The sequence below is a fragment of the Hypanus sabinus genome, chromosome 23 (genome assembly GCF_030144855.1).
Source record: "Hypanus sabinus isolate sHypSab1 chromosome 23, sHypSab1.hap1, whole genome shotgun sequence".
Classification (NCBI taxonomy): domain Eukaryota; kingdom Metazoa; phylum Chordata; class Chondrichthyes; order Myliobatiformes; family Dasyatidae; genus Hypanus; species Hypanus sabinus.
The window spans coordinates 63,130,128-63,155,453 of record NC_082728.1 but is presented as its reverse complement, the minus strand read 5'-3'; the positions used below and the strand labels follow the sequence as shown (position 1 = coordinate 63,155,453).

At 41.7% G+C, this 25,326-nt stretch overlaps 1 protein-coding gene across 1 annotated transcript in view; it reads right to left on the bottom strand.

Annotated features, from left to right (window-relative positions):
* The window catches only part of mycbpap (mycbp associated protein), a 399,570-nt gene that overhangs the window by 271,404 nt on the left and 102,840 nt on the right, over positions 1 to 25,326 (bottom strand). The window contains exons 6-10 of the mRNA XM_059949031.1: positions 19,356 to 19,471; positions 18,903 to 19,053; positions 11,369 to 11,487; positions 9,178 to 9,287; positions 121 to 229 (exon numbers count right to left, since the gene is read on the bottom strand). Coding sequence (XP_059805014.1) covers positions 121 to 229; positions 9,178 to 9,287; positions 11,369 to 11,487; positions 18,903 to 19,053; positions 19,356 to 19,471 — 605 coding nt within the window. The remainder of the gene's footprint in view (positions 1 to 120; positions 230 to 9,177; positions 9,288 to 11,368; positions 11,488 to 18,902; positions 19,054 to 19,355; positions 19,472 to 25,326) is intronic.

The window sequence follows — 25,326 nt, the reverse complement described above, 5'->3', positions numbered from 1 at the left end:
CTTGAAACAATCTCAAACGGTGGGGGGGGGAAGGGGAGAAAAGGGTCATTCTGACTTAATTAGCATACTATTGCCATGCCCAGTCTATTAAAACAAATTTTCAAGATGTAATATCGGCACCTTGTGAGATGTGGTGTCCTTTAACCAGCGGGCTGGATGTCCGCAGAATGTAATAGATGGACCAACAATTGGTTCCTCAATGACGTCAGGATAGGAGTCCAGCAATTCACTAAAGAGAACCAAATAACAGAAGAATTGTAAGTCATACTTATGAACAATATCATCACCCACTGATCAATTGTCCGTGTTTACCCTTCAATCACCCTTGTGCGGTAATTCATGACATTTTCATCCCATCAGAAAAAGAAGCACTGTTTTAAAATAAAAACCCAATGAACAGAGTCCATTAACAGGGTTAAATGTGTAGAAGGTTTGGGTGATCTTGAGAAGGTCATCAAAATTCAAGGTGCAATTAGCCCGATGGAAGTTCAAGGAGCTGGGTTAGGTACAACAGACAGTGTTTTAACCAAAGAGAGGAGGAAGGGGCTAAGAATTCTATACTTGAATGCGCATGGTGTCAGAAATAAGACAGATGAGCTTGAAGCTCAGATGAAAATGGGGAACTACGATATTGTTGGGATAACGGAGACATGGCTGCAAGGGGATCAGGCCTGGGAATTGAGTGTACCAGGGTATACGTGCTATTGTAGAGACAGAAATATGGGAAGAGGGGTTGGGGTGGCCCTGTTGGTGAGGAATGAGATTCAGTCCTTAGCAAGGGGTGACTTAGGAACAGGGGAAGTAGAGTCTGTGTGGATTGAGCTGAGGAACAGTAAGGGTAAAAAGACCCTAATGGGTGTTGTGTACAGGCCCCCAAACAGTAGCGTGGATATTGGGTATAAGTTGATTAGGGAGTTAACATTGGCATGTGCTAAAGGTAATGCAGTCATTATGGGAGATTTCAACATGCAGGTGAACTGGGAGAATCAGGTAGGTGCTGGACCCCAGGATAGGGAGTTTGTGGAGTGTCTAAGGGATGTATTTTTGGAACAGCTTGTGCTTGAGCCAACCAGGAACGAGGCTATTTTGGACTTGGTGATGTGTAATGAACAGGAATTGATAAGTGATCTTGAAGTAAAGGAGCCATTAGGAAGTAGTGATCATAACATGATAAGTTTTTATCTACAATTTGAGAGGGATAAGGGCAGATCAGAGGTGTCAGTGTTGCAATTAAATAAAGGAGACTACAGAGCCATGAGGGAAGAGCTGGCCAAAGTTAAATGGGCGGATGCCCTGGCAGGAAAGACAGTGGATCAGCAGTGGCAGATATTCTTGGGGATAATACAAAAGATGCAAAAGCAGTTCATTCCAATGAGAAGGAAGGATTCAAAGAGGGGGAAGGGGCCACAGTGGTTGACAAAGGAAGTCAGAGATTGTATAGCATTAAAGAAAAAGAAGTATGACAGGGCTAAGATGAGTTGGAATACAGATGATTGGGAAAGTTTTAAGGAACAGCAGATCTTAACTAAAAAAGCAATACTGAGAGAAAAAATCAGGTATGAGCTCAGTCTAGTCAGGAATATAAAAGGGGATAGCAAAAGCTTTTTTAGCTATGTGAAGAGAAAGAAGATAGTTAAGAACAATGTTGGCCCCTTGAAGAATGAATTGGGAGAAATTGTTATGGGAAACAGGGAAATGGCAACAGAATTTAATGCGTACTTTAGATCTGTCTTCACCAGGGAGGACACAAGCAATCTCCCAGATGTATGGATGGGCCAGGGTCATAAGATATCAGAGGAATTGAAACAGATTGACATTAGGAAAGAAACTGTGATGAGTAGACTGATAGGACTGAAGGCTAATAAATCCCCGGGTCCAGATGGTCTGCATCCAAGGGTTCTAAAAGAGGTGGCTCAGGAAATTGCGGATGCATTGGTAATCATTTTCCAATGTTCCTTAGATTCAGGATCAGTTCCTGAAGATTGGAGAGTGGCTAATGTTATCCCACTTTTCAAGAAGGGAGGGAAGGAGAAAACGGAGAACTATCGCCCTGTTAGCCTAACGTCAGTCGTGGTGAAGATGCTTGAGTCCATTATTAAGGACGAAATAGTGGCATATCTTGATGGCAGTAATAGGATTAGGCCGAGCCAGCATGGATTTACCAAGGGCAAATCATGCTTGACTAATCTGTTGGAGTTTTTTGAGGGTGTAACAAGGATGTTAGACGAGGGTAAGCCAGTGGATGTAGTGTACCTAGATTTTCAGAAGGCATTCGATAAGATGCCACATAGGAGATTGGTGAGTAAAATCAGAGCTCATGGCATTGGGGGCAGGGTTTCAACATGGATAGAAAACTGGTTGGCAGATAGAAAGCAAAGGGTAGCAGTGAATGGGTGTTTCTCGGACTGGCTGGAGGTGACTAGTGGGGTACCACAGGGCTCTGTATTGGGACCACAGCTCTTTACGATTTATGTCAACGATTTAGATGAGAGCATTGAAAACTATATCAGCAAGTTTGCTGATGATACTAAACTGGGTGGCAGTGTGACATGCGAAGAGGACGTTAGGAGAATACAGGGAGACTTGGATAGGCTGGGTGAGTGGGCAGATACTTGGCAGATGTCATTCAATGTGAATAAATGTGAAGTTATCCACTTTGGAAGCAGGAACAAGAGGGCAGAGTATTGTCTGAACGGTGTAGAGTTAGGTAAGAGAGAAATGCAAAGAGACCTAGGAGTCCTAGTTCATCAGTCAATGAAGGTGAATGAGCAAGTGCAACAGGCAGTGAAGAGGGCAAATGGAATGTTGGCCTTTGTTACAAGGGGAATTGAGTACAAGAGCAAGGATGTCCTTTTGCATTTGTACAGGGCCCTGGTGAGACCACACCTGGAATATTGTGTACAGTTTTGGTCTCCAGGTTTAAGGAAGGACATTCTGGCAATTGAGGAAGTGCAGCGTAGATTCACTAGGTTGATTCCTGGGATGGCAGGGCTGTCTTACACAGAGAGATTGGAGAGTTTGGGCTTGTACACACTGGAATTGAGGAGATTGAGAGGGGATCTGATTGAAACGTAATTAAAGATAATTAAAGGATTTGATAGGATTGAGGCAGGAAATATGTTCCAGATGTTGGGAGAGTCCAGTACCAGAGGGCATGGATTGAGAATAAGAGGTCAGTTATTTAAAACAGAGTTGAGGAAGAGCTTCTTCTCCCAGAGAGTTGTGGAGGTGTGAAATGCACTGCTTCGGAAGACGGTGGAGGCCAATTCTCTGGATGCTTTCAAGAAGGAGCTAGATAGATATCTGATGGATAGGGGAATCAAGGGATATGGGGACAAGGCAGGGACTGGGTATTGATAGTCAATGATCAGCCATGATCTCAGAATGGCGGTGCAGACTCGAGGGGCCGAATGGTCTACTTCTGCACCTATTGTCTATTGTCTATTGTCATTGCCGACATACAGGGAGTAATGTAATGGCTGTGAAATGTGGGTTTGGGATGTTTAGATCATAAAGTTATAGGAACAGAATTGGGCCATTTGGCGCATGCATAGCTGATCTATTTTCCCTCTAGGCTCCTATTCCTTACCTTTGCCTCATATCCCTTCATGTTCTGACTTAACAAGAATCTATTAAATATACCCAAAGACTTGGCTTCTACAGCCACCTGTGGCAATGAATTACACAGAGTTGCCACTCTCTGGCAAAAGAAATTTTAAAAGGACACCCTTCTGTTCTGGACATTGTGTCCTCTGGTCTTAGACCAAAGGAAACATCCTCTCTAAATCCACTCCACTGAGGCCTTCCAATATTCAAAAGGGTCATTCCTCATTCTTCATTCCTCATTCCTCATACAGGCCCTGAGCCATCAAACAATCTTCATATGACAAGCCTTTCAATCCCAGAGTCATTCTTGTGAACTTCTTTAGAACACTTTCCAAAGTCAACACGTTCTTTCTTTGACAAGGAGTCCAAAACTGCTCACAATATTCCAAATGATGACTCACCAGTGCTTCATAAAGCCTCGACATTATATCCTGGCTTTCATACTCTAGGCCTCTTGAAATGCATTCCATCTGTCTCTTCTTTGCCCATTCTCCTAATCTGTCTAAGTCCTTCTGTAGCCTCTCTACTTCCTCAAAACCTCCTGCCCCTCCACTTACCTGTGCAGCATCTGCAAACTTTTCCACAAGGGCATCCATTCTGTCACCCAAGTCATTGACATACAATGTAAAAAGAAGAGATCCCAACACTTACCCCTGTGGGACAATACTAATCACCAGTAGCCAACCAGAAAAGGATCTCTTTATTTCCACTTTTTGCCTCCTGCCAATTAACCAATGCTCTGTCAATGCTAGTATATTTCCTGTAATGCCATGGGCTCTTAACTTGTTAAGCACCTTCATGTGTAGCACCTTGTCAAAGGCCTTCTGAAAGTCCAAGAATACAACGTCCATCAATTCTCCTTTGTCTTTCCTGCTTGTTATTTCTTCAACTAATTCCAACAGATTTATCAGGTAAGGTTTTCTCTTGAGGAAACCATGATGACTATGGCTTATTTTATCATGTGCTTCCAAGTAAACAGAAGCCACATCTTAACAATTGTCTCTAAGATCTTCTCATCCACTGAGGTCAGACTAACTGACTGCAATTTTGTTTCTCTTCCTCAATCTCCTCTCAGAGTGAAGTGACATTTGCAATTTTCAACTTCTCTGGAACCATGCCAGAATCTAGAGATTCTTAAAAGATCATTACTAATGCCTCCAGTCTCTTCAGCCACCTCTTTCAGAACCCCGGGGTGTACACCATTTGGTCCAGGTGATTTATCTACATTCAGACCTTTTAGTTTCCCAAGAACTTTCTCCATAGTAATGGTAACTTGATACAAACTTCTGCCCCCGCACACTGGAGCTTCCACCATACTAGTAGTGACTTCCACAGTGAACACTGATGCAAAATACTTATTCAGTTTGTCCGCCATTTCCTTGTCCCCATTGCTACCTCTCCAGCAGTCCAATATCTACACTCGCCTCTCTTTTACGCTTTGTGTATCTGAAAAAACTTTTGGTATTCTCTTTAACATCATTACCTGATCTTGCCTTCATATTCCATCTTTTCCTTCTTTATGACTTTTTTAGTTGCTTCTGTTGATTTTTAAAAGCTTCCCAATCCTCTAATTTCCCACTAGTTTTTGCTCTATTATATGCCTTCTCTTTGGCTTTTATGCTGGCTTTGAAATCTCTTGTCAGCCATAGTTGTGTCATCCTACCCTTTAGAATACTTCTTCCTCTTTGGGATGTACAGTATATATCCTGTGCCTTCCCATAAATTCCAGCCATTGGTGCTCTGCCATCATCCCTACCAGTGTTCTTTTCCAATCAATTTTAGCCAGCTCCTCTCTCATGCCCCTGTCATTCCCTTTACTCCACTGGAAAACTGATAAATCTGACTTTGGCTTCTACTTCTCAAATTTCAGAGTGTATCTGATCATTTTATCACTTTTCCTATGGGTTCTTTTATCTTAAGTGCTCTAATAAATTCTGGTTCATCGCACAACACCCAATCCAGAATGGCTAATCCCCCAGCAGGCTCAAGCATGAGCTGCTCTAAAAAATCATCTCGTAGGCATTCTAGAAATTCCCCCTCTTTAGGATCCAGCACCAACCTGATTTTCCAATCTACCTGCATATTGAAATCCCCTATGACTATTGTAACATTTCCCTTTCCATTTTCAATTCCTGGTTGTAACTCGTAGACCACATCATTACTACTGTTTGAAGGTCTGTATATAACTCCCATCAGGGTCTTTTTACCCTTGCAGTTCCTTGGATCTCCTCACAATGATTAAACAACTTCCAACCCTATGTTACCTCTTTCTAACAGAACTACCCCACCACCTCTGCCTACCTGCCTGTCCTTTCAATATAATGTGTATCCTTGGATGTTAAGCTCCCAGCTATAACCTTCCTTCACCCATGATTCAGTGATGCCCACAGTCATAAATGCCAATTTGTAACTGTACTACAAGTTCATGTACCTTATTCTGTACACCGCCCACATTCAAATATAACTCCTTCAGTCCTTTATTCACCCTTTTTGATTCTGTCTACCTTTTACATTGCAACTCATCCAGTTGACTGCAATTTTGTCCTATCATCAGCCTCTCCTTGCTAGCAGCCTAACTACCTACTACTACTTTTTGTAAACCAACTACCTGATCCTCAGCATTATATTCCAGTTGTAATCCTCATGCCAAACTGCTCTAGCAAATCTGCATACAAGGATATTAATCCCCTTTGGGTTCAGCTGTAATCTGTCCCTTTCATACAGGTCGTGCCTTCACCAGAAGAGATCTCAACGATTCATAAATCTGAACTCTGCCCCCGCATCAGTTCCTCAGCCATGTATCCATCTGCCAACTCGTCTTATTGGTAGCCTCGCTGGCTTGTGTCGCAGGAAGCATTCCAGTGATTACTACCCTGCTTTTCAGCTTTCTACCTGACTCCCTAAACTCTCTTCAGGACTTCCTACCAATGTCATTGGCGCCAATATGTACCAAGACTTCTGGCTGCTCACTCTGCCCCCTCAGAATGTTGTGGACCCAGTCTGAGACATCCCTGACCCTGGTACCTAGGAGGCAACATACCATCTGTGTGTCTCTATTGCACCCACAGAACCTTGACAACGGAATTTCCTCTCACCACTGCAGTCCCCTTCACCCCTCTTCTCTTCTGTGCCAGAGACCTAGTTATAGTGGCTCCCCACTGGTAAGTCGTTCCCCTCAACTGTATCCCAAGACGTATACTTGCTATTGAGGGAATGGTCGCAGTCAGCACTGGCTGCCCATTCCCCTTCCTTCTCCTGACAGTCACCCAGTTATCTGCCTCTTGCAACCTAGGGGTGGCTACCTCCCTGTACCTAATCAACCATCTCCTCATTCTCCCTTATGAGCTGACAGTCATCCAGCTGCAGCTCCAGTTCCTTAATAGGTTCTCTGAAGAGCTGCAGATATGTTTATCTCGGAGACTGGAATCTCCCACAATTCCCACATCTCCCACACAGAACAATACACTACCTGCAGAGCCATTCTCACTGAATTAATTGCGCCCTAACAGGTGAGGAATGAAGAATTAAGAAAAAAACAGAAACTTAACAAATACTTATCTTGTCCAAGCCTGATGATCAAAGTCACTTAAAACCCAGCCCCACTCACAACAGTGGCCACTCTGCTTGTGCCTGCCTTATGTTTAGTCGCCCTTTCTAATGAATTCCACTCAGTGATGGGTCACAATCCAACTCTGAGAAACGGCTGTGAAGTTTAATCTTGAGAGCAAACCTAAGTGAAAAGGTTCTGTGTGCCACTGGCTTGCCAACTACATAATTTAAACCGAACTTTACATTCTCACAGTATTCTGATGCTTTTTCTGTCAAGGTAGCCAATTATAGCGGGAAGCCAGAGCCTCTTCAAGGAGGAGCATGACAAAGAGAAGGTAACAGAATCATAGTGAGATGGCACGTGTACCTCATCAAAGTGCAAAATCACATTCTAGACATAAACCACCATTGTTTCACAACAGGAGACATTGATAATCAATATTTATTTATGTGAGTCTGAATAAATGAACTTAAAACAACTACAATTCTTGACCCCTCCAAAGCCCTTCAATACTACATGAAGAAATTCCCCAATTTTGGTACGTTTTCAGTACTATGCAAATGTCTTAGGTATTGTGTGTGCGTATATAGATATAGAGGTATAGCCACGGTGCCTAAGAGTTTTGCACAGTACTGCAGTAATTTTATGCATTGCACTGTCCTGCTGCCACAAAAAAATCAAATTTCATGATATAAGTGTATGTGAGTGAGGACAAACCTATCTGATATGGGTTTCTATTGTGGACTGAGAGTGGGAAGGGGCAGGGAGAGGGGAATCGTAGTTGGGAAAAGGAGAAGGGAGAGGGGAGGTAGCAGGAAGCACTGGAGGGGCATTCTGTAACGATCATTAAAAAATTGTTTGGAATCAAATGACTTTTGCACATTATTGTAAAGGCAGGTCACTCTGTTTTGATGGCTGACTTCCTCAGTATTTGGGGACTGTGAGGGTGCAATCATAGACTGCTGCACTCGCACAGAATCAGGGTGTGCCAGTAAAGGAATACAATTCAGAAGAGAGTCGAATGGTTTACTACTATTAAGTTGTATTGATGATTCAGACAGGAGGGTCCTACCCTTACAGTCTCCACTGGAAAGGTAAAATTATCCACTGTAAGTCTCCGTGTGTAGGTAAGGAAGGAAGAGACACATAGGAGAGAAAGACAGCTCCGATAGGTTTGTGACAATCTTGGGATAAACATACAAATATTGCACAGTAAAAGTGGGGGGAGGGGAGAGAAAGAGGGTAAAATGATCTGATCTGAGAAGCACACCACATACCATCTGTGTGTCTCTATTGCACCCACAGAACATATGTCTTATGTTAAGACATAACAGCAGAATTAGGCCAATCAACCCATTGAGTCTGCTTCACCATTTGATCATGACTGATTTATTTTTCCCTCACACCCCAATCTCATGCCTTTTCCTTTTGATGCCCTTACTAACCTTTGCTTAAAATATACTCAGTAGCCACTTTATTAGGTACTGACGGTATGTCTGTGGTGTTGCAGTTGCATCCCATCCACTTCAAGGTTCAGCGTTTTGTGCATTCAGAGATGCTCTGTTGTAATACATAGTTAATTGTATTATTATTGACTTCCAGTCAGTTTGAACCAGTCCAGGCATTCTCCTTTGACCTCTCTCATTAACAAGCTGTTCTTGCCCACAGAACTGCTACTCACTGGATGTGTATTGTTTATCACACCACTCTAAGTCTAGAGACCGTTATGCATGAAAATTCCAGGAGATCAGCAGCTTGTGAGATACTCACGGTCAAAGTCACATTCCCTATTCTGACGTTTGGTCTGAAGAACAACTGAATTACTCGACTATATGCTTTTATGCATTAAGTTGCTGCCACATGATGGGCTGGTTAGGTATTTGTTTTAATGACCAGGTGTACCTAATGAAGTGGCCATTGAGTGTATATCCATGATAATCTGATTCTTCCCCAGGATATACCTTTAATGGTATATCATTCCACTAAATGCAGAAAAAGAGTGAAATTCCTCAGATGCTTACATGTTCTCTTTGTTAAGTGTAGTACAATGGTCATCCTCAATGCGGAAATGTTCCACAGACATTGAGCTATAGGGCCTCCCAGTTCCAATGATCTCCAGCTGATCAATGTCCTGTGTAGAAAGTGCTACATTAATCCAGGATTTGGCAGTCAACTGGCAAAACTAGTGACTTTATGTTGACTATCTGCAGTTAGTGTCATGCACACTATTGTTTTAAGTAAGAAGTCCTACTTCCTGAAGATGATGCATGTGGAGAGTCTAAGTGCAAATTCAAATTCATTCTAACAGTACTGCTCAACAGTAAATCATTCTCTGTTACAACTTTGGAAAACCTTCTAAAGCCTCTGCAACCATCAATAGTATATAAAACATCAATAGAAAGCACTGAATTCTAAGCTGGGGTAGTGTTGTGGATTGGAATGGTTTGAAGGTCAGAGTGTAGCAAAGACCATCCACTGGAAAGCACCACAGGTCTGATCAACGCAGGAAGCTGGGTTAGAGGAAAGGCTTGAATACACCTTTGTTATACAACAACTGAACCGGATTTGCTATAATGCATTCCATATTGAAAAGGATCATGTCACTTAATCTGTGTTCATTTGTAGAATAGCAGACACTTTGGAAATTAAGTGTGGTGATATGATAACTGGAGATGCCATTGTCTAAGCTTTGGAACCTCTCCTGAAGTACTCAGTGGCAATTCCCTGTGATATTACAGATACACGGGATGCTGGTGACACACTGGCCTTTTCAGGCCTATTGACTGAAAGGCTGAAAATGCTGGAGTGTCTCAAGAGTCAAAAAGTCACACAGCAGGCAAACAGGCCCGACTGCTCCCTGATTCCCATCTGAGCAACTCCTATGTGCCCATGCTTGGCCCATACCTCGCTAAACCTTTCCTATCCATGTACTTTTCCATTAAATGTTGTACCATTTCCTCTCTGGCAGCTTGTTCTAAGTACTGATCACATTCAAGATGGAAAAATTGCCACACAGTTTCCTATTTAATCCCTCCCCTCTCACCTTAAACCTTTTGCTTCTAAAGTTGAATTTGAATTTATTGTCATCTACATGAGTGCGTGTGCGCAGAGGTGCAATGAGAAACTTCCTCGCAGTACCATCACAGACACAGAGCATCGTATAAGCAGCATTCACATGAAAAGCAAATTAAACATAAAGTATATACTCTTTTTACAAAAAACACTTAAAAATGTTCAAAGTGATCATACTGTGGCAGTGATTAGAGTTTTGCTGGTGGCAGGGTAGTAGCTGTTCTTGAACTGGAAAAAGATCTATGCCCCTCTTGATGTTATACATTTTTATGAGATCACCTCATTCTCCTACACTTCAATACTTTCTCTATAACTCAATGCCTAAAGTCCAGATTAATCGCATCTTTCCTATAGCAAAGTGAATAAAACTGTATACAATATTCCAAATTTAGCCACACCAACTTCTTTTATGTGCTTGGAAGTAGGTACCGAGGGGATGTCAGGGGCACGTTTTTCACACAGAGAGTGGTGGGTGCATGGAATGCGCTGCCAGATGGTAGAGGTGGATACAATAGGGTCTTTTAAGGATCTTAGATGGGTATGTGGAGCTTAGAAAAATAGAGGGCTATGCAGTAGTGAAAATCTAGGCAGTAGCTAGAGTAGGTTACGTGGTTGGCACAACATTGTGGGCTGAAGGGCCTGTACTGTGCTGTAGATTTCTATGTAACTGCAGCATGATATCCCAACCTCAATACTCAGTGCCTTGGCTGATGAAGGCTAGGATGTTGAAAGCTCTCTTCACCATCCTATCTACCTGTGAAGCCTTGGGAAGTTACAACTGAGTATTGTAGGAGAGGTTCCAAAACTTAGATAATGGCATCACAGTTTATCATATCACCACACTTCATCTCCAAATGGTTGTTAGTCTACACATAAGCACAGGTTAAGTAATGTGTTTCTTTCTGATATGAGATGCAGTATAGCAAATACAGCTTCATTTTTGTATAACACAAGGATATAGCACTACTGGGTACAGACAGCCATTGTATATCACTGGGGGACAGTACTGTCCTGCAAAGGTCTGTTATTAATGCCGGCTTTCTCAGTGTTGATGAACAGTGAAGTACCTCTGATGTGTTTGCTGCAACCTTCTGGCACTGGTGCAATGACAGTGATAACTTCCCTGTTTGGTAAACGTACCGGTTCTTTAAAGTCCAATTGTCTCAAAACAATCTTCATCTCTTCCAGCCGCTGTTTCAGGTACGTATTTTCAGATTTATAATTCTTGGAGTAACTTCTGCCATCAAGAAAATCAGTACCTAAAATAAATGGTGACCAAGTCAAACATCCAGCAAACAGAGATAAGGTCAGCCTGACTGCTGCCTTGATGTACAGCAACACCAGCTGTATCTATGGTTTTCCATTTAAGCAAACAACTGTACAGGACAGTACAAAACCTGGAAAACGTGCGCAAAATGCCAGTCAGCTCATTGTCCACATGCACCATTTTGCACAGCCCAGACCAGAGTAAGGCTTGAATTCGTAGCATACAGTTTTGTTTTGGGAAATTATTCTAGCAATGAAAATTGACCACTTGTTTCTAACTTTACAATGTTGCATTTTTGGGTATTAACAGGACTAATTAAGATGTTAAAAATTTAATGCATTAATTTGTGGTGGTACGTAGCCTCCTAGTATTGAAAATAACTTCTAAGATATGTGCAATATGTGGAAAATGCACCACTTGCTACCCGGGTAAAGGGATGTGGATAAACGTAACTAATGACCAAAGGCTGGCATTGGAGGGAAGTCGCAGTGAATGTATCTTGGTAGCAAACAGGTTGTGGTAGGTGATTGCCATGTTGCAGATTTTATAGTTTCAGATATTCATAGAGTTATTCAGCATGGAAATAAGCCTTTTGGCACAACTCATACATGCTGACAAATGTGTCCATCTTCTCCAATTCCATTTGCCTGTATCCTTCTGAACCTCTCCTAAAAATGTACCCGGATTTCATTTCATTTCTGTTCCTAAACATAAGCAAGTATATTTAATTGTGCATATCAACAACCCAGTATACAAAATTAATCAAAGTTCAAAGTAAATTTATTATCAAAGTATGTATATGTAACCATAATACCTTGAGATTCATTTTCTTGCAGGCTTTCACAGTAGAACAATGAAATACAACAGAATCAATGAAAAACTACACACAAAGACTGACAATCAATGTACAAAAGACGACAAACAACCAAATCATAATACATAAACAAAAATATAATATTGAGAACATGAATTGTAGGGTATTGAAAGTGAGTCCACAGGTTGTGAAAACAGATATGTTAATTAGTCCCAACATCTTATCCTCTGTGTGTCAATGCCACTCTTAGAGACAGACATAGAAGGTGCATTCACAACAACTGCATGTTGATAAAAGGCTGTTCAAAGTACTGTAATCTATTATCAAAGTGTGTACAGTACATTACCTTGAGATTTGTCTGCCTGCAGGCATCTACAAAACAAAGCAACACCACAGAACTTCTTAAAAAAAACATAAATCAAGACCATCAAACTGGCAAAAAAAATCATACAAACAACAAAAAGAGAACAAATAACACACAGAACATTAAACATCAAACCACAGAATCCCCCAAAGTGAGTCCACTGCAACGAGCCATTGATGTGAGTGAAGGCAGTCGAAAAGCTGACGGCCACGGCCACAACCACCGACTCAGTCCATTCTGTGCTTTGTCGATGGCTGCCAGTTCCATGCCAAAGCACCGTGATCAAATCACGCAAATTGCAAAGTGCATTTGGCGCTGATGACGTTAAACCGCAGCCAAAAGTGAGTCAACAGCCATGAGCTGCTGAGATGATCAAACCTTTCAGGGTGGGACGCAAGACCCCTGAAACTTCCACTGTCAGCAGCAATATGGAGAGTGCTGAAAAGCAGGCAGACTGCACTGAACACCCACTCTTGCCCTTGTTGATTTTAATCTTGTCCAACAATTTAATAGGCACTGGGTAATGGGCTGACCACAGGTTTGTTTTTTGCCATTGGAATTGATGCAGTGTACACCCCCAGGAGATTGCAGAAGAGTCAGATCATTCAATTGGCCAAAAACAATGTCTTAAAAGGGAAATTACAGGCTCCAATTTATCATTGTTTAGAAGAAGAAGAAGAAATATATTTAGAAGAAGAGCATCCAGTTAGTTTTGTGAACTTTCTGCAACATAGAAACTTAGAAAGCCTACAGCACAATACAGGCCCTTTGGCCCACAAAGCTGTGCCGAACATATACTTACTTTAGAAATTACCTAGGGTTACCCAGAGCCCTCTATTTTTCTAAGCTCCATGTACCTATCCAGGAGTCTCTTAAAAGACTCTATTTTATCCACCTTCCAGCACCACTGCCAGCAGCCCATTCCATACACTCAACACTCTCTGCATAAAAAAACTTACCCCTGACATCTCCTCTGTACCTACTTCCCAGCACCTTAAACCTGTGTCCTCTTGTGGCAACCATTTCAGCCCTGGGAAAAAGCCTCTGACTATCCACACAATCAATGCCTCTCATCATCTTATACACCTCAATCAGGTCACCTCTCATCCTTTGTTGCTCCAAGCAGAAAAGGCCAAGTTCACTCAACCTATTCTAGAAAGGCATGCTCCCCAATCCTCGTAAATCTCTTCTGCGCCCTTTCTATAGTTCCTACATCCTTCCTGTAGTGAGGCGACCAGAACTGAGCACAGTACTCCAAGTGGATTCTGACCAGGGTCCTATATAGCTGTAACATTACCTCTCAGCTCTTAAATTCAATTCCACGGTTGATGAAGGCCAATGCACCTTATGCCTTCTTAACCACACAGCCAACCTGTGCAGCAGCTTTGAGTGTCCTATGGACTCTGACCCCAAGATCCCTCTGATCCTCCACACTGCCAAGAGCCTTACCATTAATACTATATTCTGCCATCATATTTGACCTACCAAAATGAACCACCTCACACTTATCTGGGTTGAACTCCATCTGCCACCTCTCAGCCCTGTTTTGCATCCTATCAATGTCCCGCTGTAACCTCTGACAACCCTCCACACTATCTACAACACCCCCAATCTTTGTGCCATCAGCAAATTTACTAACCCATCCCTCCACTTCCTTATCCAGGTCATTTATAAAACTCACGAAGAGCAGAGGTCCCAGAACAGAACCCTGAGGCACACCACTGGTCAACGACCTCCATGCACAATATGACCAGTCTACAACCACTCTTTGCGTTCTGTGGGCAAGCCAGTTCTGGATCCACACAGCTATGTCCCCTTGGATCCCATGCCTCCTTGCTTTCTCAATAAGCCTTGCATGTGGTACTTACCAAATGCCTGGTTGAAATCCATATACATCTGGTGCTCTACCTTCATCAATGTGTTTAGTCACATCCTCAAAAAATTCAATCAGGCTTGTAAGTCATGACCTGCCTTTGACAAAGCCATGCTGACTATTCCTAACAATATTATGCCTCTCCAAATGTTCATAAATCCTGCCTCTCAGGATCTTCTCCATCAACTTACAAACCACTGAAGTAAGACTCACTGGTCTATAATTTCCTGGGCTATCTCTACTCCCTTTCTTGAACAAGGGAACAACATCTGCAACCCTCCAATCCTATGGAACCTCTTCCATCCCCATTGATGATGCAAAGATCATTGTCAGAGGCTCAGCAATATCGTCCCTCACCTCCCATAGGAGCCTGGAGTACATCTCATTCGGTCCCGGTGACTTATCCAACTTGATGCTTTCAAAAAGCTCCAGCACATCCTCTTTCTTAATGTCTACATGCTCAATCTTTTCAGTCTGCTGAAAGTCATCACTACAATTGCCAAGATCCTTTTCCATAGTGGATATTGAAGCAAAGTACTCATTCAGTACAGGTGGTCGCCGAGTTACGAACATCCGACTTACGGACAACTTGTACTTACAAACTGAGGAAGGAGAATGCCGTTCGCCATTTTAAGTCAGATCGCGACGCCGTCCGCCATTTTAAGTCATTGCCGTTGACACTGTTGAGTGTTTAACTTTGTATTTGGCTTAAATTTTTCTTAATTCACCCTGATTCACCCTGACCCCGCCTCCCCCCCCCCCCCCCGTTCCAGTCAGCTGGTGGCGCAGTGAGATCAGCGCTGGGCTTGAGTTCGATCCAGTGACTCCTGTACCATCCGTGCCGGGTTGATGTCGAGCTCGCAACTCGACCTCGTAAAAAAAAAGCACTGTCACCTCCAGTTTAAATTCCAATGCGGAATATTGTGGAGGATCAAATACCCAAACCCAGCACAGCCCCCCCTTGTCCCATTTAGCCTGTTCAGTGCAGTGGAGTTTAGGACCCGGGGAATTCAGTGCGGTGGTCCTTAGGACCCAGCGGACCTCGGGAGCCAGCACAGCTCGGGACCCGCCGCCCGCAGTGTTTCTGTTCCATTGACGGGAAGTGATCGCCATTGAAAATAAAGTGGAAATAATAAAGCGTTTGGAAATAGGTGAAACACCATCGGTCATTGCAAAAGCATTAGGCTACAGTTGGTCAATGATCGGAACAATTTTAAAGGATAAAGTGAGAATAATAGAGCACATGAAAGACCCTGCCCCGATGAAAGCTACAATTATTACTAAGCAATGCAGTGGTTTAATGATTGGAATACATACGTTTCTTAAGTGTTTTATATGCATAGAAAGGTAAAATATATACTATATACTAAGACAAACTGACTAACTGACTAACTGACGCTAAATAATACAGGATGTTCTTGTTCCGACTTATGTGACAAATCCGACTTAAAGACGGACTCAGGAACGGAACTCATACGTAACCTGGGGACTGCCTGTACCTCTATCTGCTCCGGTTCCATGCATACTTTTCCACTCTCACACTTGACTGTCCTATTCTCTCACGTCTTATCCTCTTGCTCTTCACATACTTGTAAGAATGCCTTGTGGTTTTCTTTAATCTTGCTCACCAAGGCCTTCTCATGGCCCTTTCTAGCCTCCTAATTTCATTCTCAGCTCCTTTCTATTAGCAGTATAATCTTCTTGATCTTTATCATTACCTAGTTTTTTGAACCTTTTGTAAGCTTTCCTTTTCTTCTTTCATTTCATTTTTCAATCTTTTTATTGATTTCCAAATAAAGAATATATAAATTGGAAGAGGAGTTTAACAAGTAGATAATATAAAAGACATATAAACAGCAATAGTAAAAACAAAAAATATATAATATCAAAATCAAATAAGTAAAATATTTTGCTGTTATATATACAACGGTCAAAAAAAAACTACTACTCCTCATAACAACCATAAAAAAAATAGGAAATTTTATTGATAAAGAAAAAAAACCCACTAACTAAACTGAAACAAAAAACAAAAACAAAAGAAAAAGAAAAAACAGAAAGAAAAAGAAAGATTGGGCAGTCCAATTGAGGACAAAATTAGAAAAAACAGAGAGAGAGAAAAAAAAACATCCTTCCAGTCATCTCCGAACCTTCATGGATAAGGATTTTCCCCAAAGAGAATAGAGAAAAATAAATAAATAAAAATAAATTAAATCATGAGAAAATATTGAATAAAAGGTCGCCAGACTTGTTCAAAATTAAAGGATGTATCAAATGTCTGCCTTCTAATTTTCTCCAAGCTTAGACATGACATACTGGAGGAGAGCCAATAGAAAACAGTAGGTGGGTTAGATTCTTTCCAGTGTAGCAAAATAGCTCTCCTAGCCAGTAAAGTTGAAAAAGCTATCACATGTTGGGCAGAAACAGACACTTTGCTTGCTTCCTCTGAAATAATCTCAAAAATTGCTGTAAGTGGATTAGGTTGAACATCCATATCTATAACTTTAGATAATATTCCAAACACATCCCTCCAAAAATTATTTAAACTTACACACGACCAAAACATATGAGTTAGAGTAGCCACTTCTGTGTTACATCTGTCACAAATAGGGCTTATATTCAGAAAAATATGTGCCAATTTATCTTTAGACATATGGGCCCTATGTGCTATCTCAAACTGAATTAAGATTTGGCGTGCGCAGATAGATGAATTATTGACTAAATAATAAATTTTACTCCATTGATTATCTGAGAGTGAATGTTGAAGTTCTACTTCCCAGGTACATCGTTAGGCGACATGCGAGCATTCATTAACTGTTTATGAATGCTGGATATTAATCGTTTTTGAAAAGGTTTAAACTGAAAGATAACATAAACCAAATTTGAAGAGCAGGCCAAGGGGTAATTCGGTAAAAAGTCACGTAAGAAATTCCTAACCTGTAAATACCTGAAAAAATGTGTATTAGAGATATCATATTTATCCATTAACTGTGAAAAAGACATTAAACAGTCTTGCAAAAACTTTTATTCCCTTAATTTTCCATGTTAAAAAAGCCCTATCCAAAGTTGATGGTTTAAAAAAGAAATTAGAATAAATATTACTAGAAAGTAAAAAATCATTTAATTCAAAAAATCTACGAAATTGAAACCAAATTTTTAAAGTATGTTTAACAATAGGGTTAAGAGCTTGTTTACCTATTCTGGAGAGTGAAAACGGAACAGGAGCTCCTTTTCTTCTTGACTAGATTTCCAACAGCCATTGTATACCACGGTTCCTGTACCCTACCATCCTTTCCCTGTTCCATTGGAACATACGTATGCAGAACTCAAACATCCCCACATTTCTGCCATACATTTCCCTGAGAACATCTATTCCCAATTTATGCTTCCAAGTTCCTGCTTGACAGCTTCATATTTCCCCTTATTCCAATTAAACCCTTTCCTAACTTGTCTGTTCCTATCCCTCTCCAATGCTATGGTAAAAGTGGTAGAATTGTGATCACTATCTCCAAAATGCTGTCCCACTGAGAGATCTGACACCTGACCAGGTTCATTTCCCAATACTAGATCAAGTACAGCCTCTCCCCTTGTAGGCTTATCTACATATTGTGCCAGGAAATCTTCCTGAACACACCTAACAAACTCCACCCCCATCTAAACCCCTTGCTCTAGGGAGATGCCAATAGATATTTGGGAAATTGTTGGGAAAGATGTTGCCTTTGGTCACTGACCTCTATCTGAGAAGATCGTGGATGGCTGTGGAGTGTCCTCAAACAGTAGTAGACCTAGAAGACCAAGCCTTAGACTGTGGTTCTGGGATGGTTTGCTGTTAGGGTATGAGGAGGGCTCTGGTCAGGGTGGGAGCAGTAACTCTATCCTCATCAGACAGGACCACTTCATTTCACACAAGAAAGCTGTTAACATTGCTCTCAGCTGCGTTTAATAATCTGAATAATGTGTAGGTCACTGGATTGAAAGATCAATGCAAAGGCTCCATGAAAAATAGACAAGAGGTTGAATACTAAAATGGGAACTACAATGCCAAGGTGACTTTTTAGAGGGAATAAACAGTGTGTTGTCTGATTAAAACTGATTTTCAATGTGAAACTAAGGAAGATTAGTGCATGCTGAAAGTAGAAGTCCATGATTACTAATGAATCAAAACTAAGAGATAGCAATTGCGGGATGATTTTGAAGTACTTTTGTCTATTAACTATAATGCAGAAATCTTTACTTCTGTCAACTCAAATCTGTGCTTTTCTAAAGAAATTGCTATGAACTTTTTGTATGTTGACATCAGATAGTTTCTACGAACCTTTGACTTAAATTCACCTAACTTAAGGCAGGTTTAGAAATTACCAGTTTCCTGCTTGATTGTTTGAGGTTTTCCGATGTGAACAACAGGTGGTGGGAAACCACGTTCTGTCTGATTCAGTGTTGCCCTGACTCCACTCAACTCGTCTCCGATCATTGGTGGTAAACTCCAAAACTCACTCCCAATGCGATAACCCTGAAGCATTTGAAAGAGAATAGGTAAAATTTTTGTTCATTGCTTCAAAACAAACATAACAACCTAACATTACTTTGCATTCTAGCCATAACCCATAGTGTGTAACCCTAGGATGTGCCCTCTAATTTCAAAGAATGGCCCACAGACTCTCCACTGCAGAAAATGTTCATAAAGTCTCTCACCCCAGCAACTCCAGGGAATCTTCATTCCAGACTTCCAGGCTAAGCCTTTCTACAGGAGGAGAATCCCTGAAGGCTGTGCATAGTCGGATCACGTACATGAATGGCAGGGAATCATCCTACCTTGCCAGGTCCCAGGGCTGCTACGGTCTGATCTATGAATATAGACTGCTGTCGCATCTGTCCCAAGTCATCACTTTGATTCATCACCAGATTTTCCACTGGCTTCTTAAGAAGATCTGCAAAACGGATAACCATTTTCCAAGTCTAATCAGTGCATTACTTACAATACGATTAAGTACAATGATGGCGATATTCACAGCTTTCTTTTTAAATTTCTTCTCAGTGGTATGGTGACCTGTAACAGTGGCTGAGGAAAACCTTCTCCTCCAAACGCCACAACTATAGCACAGTACTATAGCACAGCACAGTACTTTGTAGCCTACGGGGCAACTCAGGAAGTTACAAAACTCTATTCCTGTACTACTTGACTGGGTCTTTTTGCAGATGGCTCGAATATATTTACAAACTGAATCTGAGGTTTAGAAGCCATTATGTGACTTTTTCAGGGAGGGATTTTTAACCTTAAAAGGGCATAATGTGATGATATAATCCATTATATGAAGCAACTACAATCAGAGGACTGGTTGACTTGCCATGTGTAATGTAGCCACTTCACCTATATCCTGTCTGCAACCACTGAGGTAGGTATCACTCAAAGTTCGAAGTAAATTTATTATCGAAGTACATATATGCTAACATATACTGTATAACCCTGAGACTCATGGGTTTCATGTTCTTGTGGGCATTTACAGTAAATACAAGAAACACAATAGAATCAATGAAAGACAGCACTCAACAAGAGGGACAAACAATCAATGCAAAAGACAACAAACTGGAGGTTAACCTTTAGGGTATCCTGCACAAGGACTCCCAAGTCCCTTTGCATCTCTGCATCTTGAATTTTCACCCCATCTAAATGGGGTTTATTTCTTCCACCAAAGTGCATGACCATACACTTTCTAGCATTGTATTTCATTTGCCATTTTTTTGTCCATTCCCCTGAACTATTTAAGTCTCTCTGCAGGCTCTCTGTTTTCTCAACAATACCTACTCCTCCATCTACCTTTGTATGATCGGCAAATTTAGCCACAAATCCATTAAACCCATAATCCAAATCATTGACATACATCTTAAAAAGCAGCAGTCCCAACACTGACCCATGGAACTCCACTGGTAACCGGCAGCCAGCCAGAATAGGATCCCTTTATTCCCACTCTCTGTTTTCTGCCGACCAGCCAATGCTCCACCCATGCTCGTAACTTCCCTGTAATTCCATGGGCTCTTATCTTGCTAAGCAGCCTCATGTGCGGCACCTTGTCAAAGGCCCTCTGAAAATCCAAGTACACCACATCTACTGCATTCTCCTTAGTCTAACCTGTTTGTAATTTCCTCAAAAAATTGCAGTAGGTTAGTCAGACAGGATTTTCCTTTCAGGAAACCATGCTGGCTTTGGCCTATCTTGTCATGTGCCTCCAGGTACTCCGTAATCTCAACCCTAACAATCGATTCCAACAACTTCCCAACCACTGATATCAGGCTAACAGGTCTGCAGTTTCCTTTCTGCTGTCTCCCACCCTTCTTAAATAGCAGAGTAACATTTGCAATTTTCCATTCATCTGGTACAATGCCAGATTCTATCAGTTCTTGAAAGATCATTGTTAGTGCCTCTGCAATCTCTCCAGCTACTTCCTTCAGAACCAGAGGTCCAAAATTCCATCAGGTCCAGGAGATTTATCCACTCTCAGACCATTAAGCTTCTTCAGTACCTTCTCAGTTGTAATTTTCACTGCACATACTTCACTTCCCTGACACTCTTGAATGTCCGGTATACTGTAGATGCCTTCCACTGTGAGGACTGATGCAAAATATGCATTCAGTTCCTCTGTCATCTCTGCTTCTCTCATTACATTATCTCCAGCGTCAGTTTGTATTGGTTCTACATCTACCCTCGACTCTCTTTTACCTTTTAATATACTTAAAAAAGCTTTTAGTATCTTCTTTGATATTAGTCGCCAGCTTCCTTTCATAATTCATCTTTTCCTTCCTAATGACCTCCTTAATTTCCTTCTGCAAGTTTTTAAAAGCTCCCCAATCCTCTGTCTTCCCACTAGCTCTGGCTTCATTGTATGCCCTCTCTTTTGCTTTTACTTTGGCTCTGACTTCACTTGTCAGCCACTGTAGTGTCCTTCTTCCACTCAAAAATTTCTTCTTTATTTGGAATACATCTGTCTTCCCTCATTTTTCGCAGAAACTCCAGCCACTGCTGCTCTGCTGTCCTTCCTGCTAATGTTCCTTTCCAGTCAATTTTGGCCAGTTCCGCTCTCTTGCCACTGTAAATTCCTTTATTCCTCTGAAATAATGACACATTGGAACTTAGTTTCTCCTTCTCAAATTTCAAAGTGAACTCGATCATATTGTGACCACTGTTCCCTAAGGGTTCCTTAACCTTAAGCTCTCTTATCACCTCCAGATCATTGCACAACACCCAATCCAACAGAGCTGATCCCCTAGTGGGCTCAACAACAAGCTGTTCTAAAAAGCCATCCCTCAAATATTCCACAAATTCTCTCTCTTGAGGAGAGTACGGACCTGGTTTTCCCAATTCACTTTCATGTTAAAATCCACAACAATTATTACGACATTGCCCTTCTGACACACATTTTCTATCTCCTGCTGTAATTTGTAATCAACATCCCGGCTGCTGTTTGGAGGCCTGTGAACAACTCCATTAGGGTCCTCTTACCCTTGCCATTTCTTAACTCAACCCATAGAGACCCTACACCTTCCAATCTTATGTCATCCCTTTCTAATGATTTAATATTATTTCTTATTCATAGGGCCACACCACTCCCTCAGCTTACTAACCTATCTTTCTGATACACCGTATGTCCCTGGACGATGTGGCGGAGATGGAGCAACTGAGAGAAGAGGACAGCATTTTTACAAGTGACAGGGTGGGAAATGGTGTAGTCCAGGTAGCTGTGAGAGTCAGCAGGTTTATAAAAGATACAGTAGATAAACTGTCTCCAGAGATAGAGACAGTGAGATCAGGAAAAGGGAGGGAGGTGTTGGAAATGGACCGAATAAATTTAAGGGCAGGGTGGAAGCTGGAAGTAAAGTTGATGAAATCGATGAGGTCAGCATGGGTGCAGGAAGCAGCATCAATACAGTCGTCAATGTAGCGTAGGAAAAGTTGGGAGGCGATACCAGTGTAGGTTTGGAACACAGACTGCTCCATGTAGCCAACAAAAAGACAGGCATAGCTGAGACCCACCAATGGCTACACCTTTGATTTGAAGGAAGTGGGAGGAGCTGCTTATGGTGTTAAAAGTTATGGTGATATGCAAAACTGCAATTCAAGCTGACATCTACATCGGAAATGTCCTCCTTTATATACCTTAGTGCAGAACTAAATGACACAAACGAATGCAGCAAGAACATAAGGCGAAGGCCAGCAATGGCCCACACAAGCACTACCAAACTCTGGAACATCTGGAAAGATAGATCTGTGAGCACTGACACCTCCTCAAGAGTCCCGTCTGGCCAGTAACCCTCTATTGGCTGTGAAACATGGACCCTAAAGCAGCCGATGAAAAGAAGTTGACAGCATTCGAGATGTGGACACACAGAAGGATCCTCAGGGTATCATACGTTGAAAGGAAATCCAACAACTTCATCCTAGAAAAGACTGGCACGAAACCAATACGTCTGGAAACCGTTACCCAAAGGAAACTTCGTTAGTTTGGACACATCGCAACAACTGATGACACACAGGAACGCACTGTGCTTGAAGGCAGAGTAGAAGGAAGCCGCTTCTACTCTGAACTTTCACCCCATCTAAATGGGGTTTATTTCTTCCACCAAGGTGCATGACCATACACTTTCTAGCATTGTATTTCATTTGCCACTTCTTTGCCCATTCCCCTGAACTATTTAAGTCTCTCTGCAGGCTCTCTGTTTTCTCAACAATACCTACTCCTCCATCTACCTTTGTATGATCGGCAAATTTAGCCACAAATCCATTAAACCCATAATCCAAATCATTGACATACATCTTAAAAAGCAGCAGTCCCAACACTGACCCATGGAACTCCACTAGTAGCCAGCAGCCAGCCAGAATAGGATCCCTTTATTCCCACTCTCTGTTTTCTGCCGACCAGCCAATGCTCCACCCATGCTCGTAACTTCCCTGTAATTCCATGGGCTCTTATCTTGCTAAGCAGCCTCATGTACGGCACCTTGTCAAAGGCCTTCTGAAAATCGAAGTACACCACATCTATTGCATCTCCTTGGTCTACCCTGCTAGTAATTTCCTCAAAGGACTCAAAGGGTTAGTCAAGCCAGATTTTCCTTTCAGGAAACCATGCTGGCTTTGGCCTGTCTTGTCATGTGCCTCCCGGTACTCCGTAATCTCCTCCCTAACAACTGATTCCAACAACTTTCCAACCACTGATGTCAGGCTAACAGGTCTATAGTTTCCTTTCTGCTGCCTCCCACCCTTCTTAAATAGTGGAGTAACATTTGCAATTTTCCAGTCATCTGGTACAATGCCAGATTCTATCAGTTCTTGAAAGATCATTGTTAATGCCTCTGCAATTTCTCCAGCTACCTCCTTCAGAACCCAAGGGTGCATTCCATTAGGTCCAGGAGATTTATCCACCCTCAGACCATTAAGCTTCCTGAGTACCTTCTCAGTTGTAATTTTCATTGCACATACTTCACTTCCCTGACACTCTTGAATGTCCGGGAGACTGCAGATGTCTTCCACTGTGAAGACTGATGCAAAATATGCATTCAATTTCTCTGCCATCTCTGCATCTCTCATTCAACATCTCCAGCGTCATTCTCCATTGGTCTTATGTCTACCCTCAACTCTCTTTTATCCTTTATACACCTAAAAAAGCTTTTAGTACCTTCTTTGATATTAGCACCAGCTTCCTTTCATAATTCATCTTTTCCTTCCTAATGACATTCTTAGTTTCCTTCTGCAAGCTTTTAAAAACTTCCCAATCCTCGATCTTCCCACTGGCTTTGGCTTCCTTGGCTTCTCTTTTGCTTTTACTTTGGCTCTGACTTCACTTGTCAACCACTGCAGTGTCCTTCTTCCATTTGAAAATTTCTTCTTATTTGGAATATATCTGTCTTCCCTCATTTTTCACAGAAACTCCAGCCACTGCTGCTCTGCTGTCCTTCCTGCTAATGTTCCTTTCCAGTCAACTTTGGCCAGTTCCCCTCTCTTGCCACTGTAAATTCCTTTATTCCTCTGAAATACCAACACATTGGAATTTAGTTTCTCCTTCTCAAATTTCAAAGTGAACTCGATCATATTGTGATCACTGTTCCCTAAGGGTTCCTTAACCCTAAGCTTTCTCATCACCTCCAGATCATTGTACAACCCCCAATCCAGCAGAGCCAATCCCCTAGTGGGCTCAACAACAAGCTGTTCTAAAAAGCCATCCCTTAGATATTCTACAAATTCTCTCTTGAGGATAGTACTGGCCTGGTTTTCCCAATCCACTTTCATGTTAAAATCCCCAACGATTATCATGACATTGCCCTTCTGACACGCCTTTTCTATCTCCTGCTGTAGTTTGTAATCCACATCCCGGCTGCTGTTTGGAGGTCTGTATACAACAATTTTCCATTCAAGAGCATTGGTGTTTCCATACCAGGCTGTGATGCAACCGGTTAATATAATATCCACCACATACTTGACAAATATGTGCAGGAGAAGCGGTGAAGTTTTTTGAAGTTTTATATGACATGTTGAATCTTTGCAAACTTATAAGAAAATAGAGGTGTTGTAACTTCTTCTTAATGGCACTTTGGTATTGGAGCCTCCTCCTCCTGGAGTCAATTATCAGCTCCTTGATCTTGCTGACATTGAGTGAGAGGTTACCATTCAGTCAGATTTTCAGTCCTATAGACTGATAAGTCACCACCTTTGATTCAGCCAATAAAAGTAGTGTTGTCAGCAAACTTCAACATGTGTTTATCTTCACAGTCATAAGTATAAAGCAAGTAAAGCAAG